This window comes from Erigeron canadensis, chromosome 7, assembly GCF_010389155.1.
Source record: "Erigeron canadensis isolate Cc75 chromosome 7, C_canadensis_v1, whole genome shotgun sequence".
NCBI lineage: Eukaryota > Viridiplantae > Streptophyta > Magnoliopsida > Asterales > Asteraceae > Erigeron > Erigeron canadensis.
This window is the reverse complement of record NC_057767.1, coordinates 22,767,909-22,773,738: the sequence shown is the minus strand read 5'-3', so window position 1 is coordinate 22,773,738 and position 5,830 is coordinate 22,767,909. Positions and strand designations below refer to the sequence as shown.

Here is a 5,830-nt window from a genome sequence, read left to right as displayed (position 1 = left end):
TTACAACACAGAATTTGAGAGATAAAAAGTATACGTACCTCTGAATTCAAACTAGCTTCATTTTAACAATGAAACTTTGAATGATGGGTGCTGAACGATCATGATATTTTGCTCTACTCAGGTTACTGCTGCATATACAACTGTATAACACTAGAAAAATCATTTTCCATTTGGATAGACAACTTAGTTGAGTTCCTGTTGCAATTTAAATGATATTTATAGCAATCCACCACAAGATCAATAGATATAGTAGTCAATATTCCTTCCATTGAGCAATCAAAAGAAGAGACAAGCACCATGAAATCACCATTTAGTTACGTACCACCATACCAAACATGTAATAACTTATAATATCAAAAAAGAGGCAATGCACGAAACCATTAAAAACCTCATTTTGAATTCCACCTAACAAAATCCTCTTCATCGATTCTAAAATCCAACTCAAACACTATAATACTTTCACAAGTACAACAAAATGTCACAACAGAATCCACTTTGAGACGAATTTAGCTACAAAAGTGCTTCAGCTCCAGCAACAATCTCTAGTATTTCATTGGTTATCTTAGATTGTCTTTGACGGTTATAAACATTTTGAAGATCCTTTTTTAATTCAACTGCATTATCGGTAGCATTGCTCATTGCATTCATCCTGGCAGCAAGCTCACTTGCTAACGATTCCTGTAGCGCCCTCAAAATCTGGTTATTCAAATAAAGAGGCATCAATGCATCAAGAATCTGAACAGGATCTTGTTCAAACTCCATATTTGGCAAAAACCCATCACTTTTACTCATCGTTTTATCCCTCTCTACACTGAGTTTCCCCTCTTTTGAAGTCAACCTAAAGAATTCATCTTCACTTGCATCAACAGAATTACCATTCCCATCAATGATCTTGCCTTTAGCAGACAATGGAAGCAGTGTTTGAATCACAGGAGTCGATTTAACCAAAGAAACAAACTTTGTGTACAAAAGCTCAACCTTATCAACTTCTTCACTTACAAACAACGAAAACACATCATCAGCAATCACTTGGGAGTCTTTTGCAGTTGGAAAACCTTCCCCTTCAATGAACCTATCAACTGAAATATTAGGTCGCCGTATGAAATAGGAATTACCCTTTTTACCTACACTAATAACGGTATAATCAAGTCCAAGATTCTTCAATTCGGCGATTCTGGTTTCGGCTTTTCGAAGAACAAAATTGTTAAAGCCTCCACAAAGACCTCTGTCTCCTGCTATTACAACGAGCGCAACTTTCTTGACAGGTCTAATGGATGTTAAGGGTATGTCAACATCTTCTGATTGGAGTTGTTCGTTGATGCTGTAGAGAACATCAATCAGTGCTTCAGAGAACGGTCGGCCGTTAACTACTGCCTCTTGAGCTCTCCGGACCTTTGCAGCAGCTACAAGTTTCATTGCCTCGGTGATTTTCTGTGTGTTTTTCACGGTGGCAATACGCTGGCGGAGATCACGAAGATTGCAGTTGATTGCTGAGAAATTTGATAATCTTGAAGAGCGGGAGTTATTGGATTGGTATAATCTCAAATGATGTTGGACAAAAATATGATTGGTGTCACGAATTAGGTGATCTGAAGATACCCACAATGAAAGCTTAAGTTGAGACATAGATATGGTAGGGTTTATTAGAATTGTGTTTGTCAGTGAAGTTTATCGACCATTTCTAGTTTTTTAGAGAAGAAGGTTGGGCGTTATGGCTACAATCCAAAGGCAAGCTTACAGAGGCGATGGCCAGTGGCAAACACTTGATAAAACAGTTAATAAGTCTATATTTATCAAAGTCACCCCCGATTACCAGCCAGAAGGAAAAGGCAACCTGAAGTAAAAAACAGTATAACTTAAATCAAAATAGTGATCAAATGCATAATGGTTAATATTTCATTTCATATGATAATAAAACAACAAATTTAAGCATCTCGCGTAAAACAAAACATTACCATCTACCATCGTAATAATGCAAGGCTCAAGTAATAAAGGGTTTGGCATGTTATATCTAATTCCTACAAAGCAGTCAAAAAGTGTGAACCGCAAATGGTTATCCCATACCATATTAATACACTGAATGGGTGCTTCCAACAGTACCCATAATCATAGTATGAACTATGAACTTACATTACACAAATGGGGATATAGTAGGATTAATTCATACCATTCCCAGATAAATCATATAATATACTAAAAATGCTCACAAAGCTAAAACAAAACAAAAGAAACGTCATTGGATATTACGTCTCAGTTTGGTATCATATTGTTTATGCTATAATCACATGCCTGATGCCTCTAATGCCCACATGAACTTGGTATTACTATTCTCCAAACTAGCTCCGTGGATGCGCTTTAACGGTGCGTAAATGTATATGGCATAAACCAACTACATATCCATATTCATGCCAACACTTAATGAAATCAAAAGAACATACAACTTACTTGTGTTTGTGTGCTGATATCTTCCTAACCCTTACACTTTATTGTCCTTACTTATCGCGTATATCTCTATCTCTATCATTAATAAAGCATTTGGCCATTGTCTTAAACTTCAAATTTTTAAGTACAAGAAAAATACCATCATACCCTTCACCTATAATCATGATTAATCCTCCTAATTGATTAGCCTAAAAATCCACCTAATTAATTGGATGGTGACATGTGGAAAATCAAGGGGGAGATTAAGAAAGAGATTAAGTGAAATCCACTTGTCACATTCATAAAGGTTTAGGAGGATTTTTAGGCTAATGTTTAAAAGACTAATTTATTGAAAACTTTGGGATATGATATCTATATATATATATAAAAACTAAATTTAGCTAAAAAAAAAGAAAGAAAGAAACAGAATGAACCTGAAAATATGGATATGTAAAGATGAAAGTAGTTGAGCTTCTGTGTGTGACTTCAAGCGGAGAAGACGATAAATGAGTAACTGACTCACAAGTTCATTTTTATGTTTTGGGCCAAGATATTTGGGCCAAACATACAAAAACTCAGTTGTAGGAATTTAGACTGATCCAATGAAAAATTGCTAAGCTTATTGAAGGAAAATGAAAATGAGAACTGATTGGGTTCAATTATGTTGACTAACCATTTCGTCAACAAGCTTCGGTTTAATAGGCATTAGAGAAATGAGAAAGGATTTGAGACAAAAGATATCAAGTTTGTATCCGATCCAAACGGGATTTTTACACTTTTATCGTAATAGGTTTCTGGTTGATGGTCTTCTGGATATTAATTTTTTTATTGGTTGTAAATGTTGAGTAACTATTCATTTTAATGAGAAAATTGTGATGCTCGTAATACGTGCATGGTTATTTTAAAAGCAAGGGTAACATAAATTATTTTGATTTATGTATGGTGTTAGCTTCGGACATCGATCAATGCAGTTGTGAATAAAATGATATATATATATTAATAAGAAATGATGATTCTAGCAAGGTATTGAGGTTGTAAAATGTAAATACAACAAGTTCAATCTATACTACACATAATCTAAGACTAGATCCTTCCGGAAACTTTAACGGGGTGAAAAAAAATTCATATCAATTACAGTGGCCTGAGACAAAAAAAAAAACCCTATGAACGAAGATCAAGCCACTTGATGATATACCCCTCCGTCTATATGTGGGGTCACATCTTTGAAGCCCATGAGCGAAGACCTAGCCTTCGGAAAGAGATCACTATTACAACATAAACTCAAATCCTTTCCTAAAATATAATAAAAAATCATATCTTAAATAGTAAGGAAACTAGGTAACTATGGAAGGTAACAAATCGTTTAAAATATACCTAGATATGCCAAGATATTTAGGGACATATCTATCTCCCAACTTATTCCCCATGCCACCCTCTCCTATAAAAGGAGAGGTCTCCCTCATTACTCAACACGATCACAAATAGCTAAATATCTCTCATAAATCTCTTGGATCAAACTATAATCGGGGAACGTCAATAAATCCTAAAAACACAATCTCATCTCTAGAAAAAGCCCCCAACGGAATCTTTATACCAATTACGATTTGATATCCAATCACAACTGAAGATTGCCAATATCCTCAGAAGCCAATATCCTCGGAAACAAATGAAGATTGCCCCACTGCGCCACAGTGGGGGTTGTATGTGAATGACTGCGCCGCAGTCACTGGAGGAGAAAAGGAGGCCGTGGATTCATACTGCGCCGCAGTGGTGGTCACACAAGCCACTGCGCCGCAGTCAGCCGAAGTCAAAGTCAAACCACACCCCACTGCGTCACAGTGGGGGAAGGCTCAACCCCACTGCGCCACAGTGGGTGCACGGGAGAACAAGACTTTCCTTGTTTTTGCATCAGATTTTGGAGGAGTATATATAGCAAACCCTAGGTCGAAAATTAGCATCAAAAATCTTTCTTGGAGCTGTTCTACAAAGGTTCTTCTTCCTCCAATCAAGATTATTTCTTAGGCGGATTCGTTGAAGATTCACGGGCACCCATCTAGATCGTATCTACTTATTGTCTTGCAATTTATTTTTCATCAAACGATTGGTACATCATGTTTCTCTTCTATTTTATTTATTATTGTGGATTGATCATGAGTGGCTAAACGTTTAATCATCCACCTTGATGAAACGAGATGGATAATGTGATTGCAATATTTTTAATTCAAAAGAGTTTATTTAATTATCGTTGTTCTGTGATCTTGATGATGTTAATTCTTTTTATTAATTAATTTTGATATTGGTTGCATATAATTCTTCGTTGGTGGTACCAGTTGAATGTGTATGTGATTTTAAAACGGTTACTTGTCTATAAGTAATTATCACTAGTTCATGGTATGATAGTAGATATCATTTTAAGAAAAGATTAATTTTGTCAACGTGATTGATATCGGTTGGTGGTACCACGCTATTGTCACATAGGTTCAATTGATAATTTGATAGTCAATAAAACTGATTGTTAGAAGAATTGTCTTAGTTTTGGTGGTACCGGCTTGGGTAATTTAACTAGCAGTTAGGTGGTTCGGTATTTTGTTCACGGTTGGTGGTACCACGTGAGTATCTTAATCTTGTCACGATTATCTTTAAACTCTAGAGAATTTGTTCTTCATTAAATGCAATCACATTTGAAGTTGAGGGAAGTCAAGGTGGATGACTTTTAATTATATTGTCTAAAGTTTCTTTTAAATTTATGCAATTATTTTGCAAACCAATTTACTTTATTTGTCAAGAGGATTTTCAAAGCAACACCCGTTTTCCAAACCATTTCATAAGCAACTAATCATTTCCAATCCCTGAGAACGAACTCAGACTTATCTCTTAACTATATTACAAATGATCGGGTCCACTGCCCGTGAGTGCGTAGTAGTGAGTTTTTAGGTAGTTTTAGTTTTATAAATTTAAAGCTCGATTTTGCACATCAAGTTTTTGGCGCCGTTGCCGGGGATTGTGTGCCGATTTAGTTGTGAATTTAGTGGTTTGATCCTTCCTCATGCGTGAGGGAGTTATTTGCTTTATTAGTTTAGGTTTGTTTTCTTGAATTATCACAGGTGCATTTGACGTTGGTGTTAGTTGTGTTTTCCGGGATTCTTTCATAGTTGATGATTTTGCGTTCTTCGGGGCGACCTCTTTTTAGTCCATTGAAAACTCCACCAAGACGCAGGATCAACTTTACAGCACCACCAGATTCGGACGAAGAAGGCTTCTATCTAGAGGAATTCTTTGAGCTTGCACTTGTGAAAGAAGAAATGGGTGACAATCCACCAAGAGACCCAAACGACATCCGGTATGGTGACCGAACCAGAACAATTCCTACGGCTCGTGGTTCCGCCATTAGACCACCAGGTGTTGATCA

At 36.3% G+C, this 5,830-nt stretch overlaps 1 protein-coding gene across 1 annotated transcript; it reads right to left on the bottom strand.

Annotated features, from left to right (window-relative positions):
- Positions 1-351: 351 nt before the first annotated feature.
- Positions 352-2,933, bottom strand: LOC122607710 (ATP synthase gamma chain, chloroplastic-like). Its single transcript, XM_043780736.1, has 2 exons — positions 2,856-2,933; positions 352-1,834 (listed from the first exon to the last, which is right to left on the bottom strand). Exon 2 carries the CDS (start codon positions 1,624-1,626, stop codon positions 511-513), a length of 1,116 nt encoding a protein of 371 aa, XP_043636671.1. The 5' UTR covers positions 1,627-1,834; positions 2,856-2,933; the 3' UTR covers positions 352-510.
- Between the last annotated feature and the right edge of the window lie 2,897 nt (positions 2,934-5,830).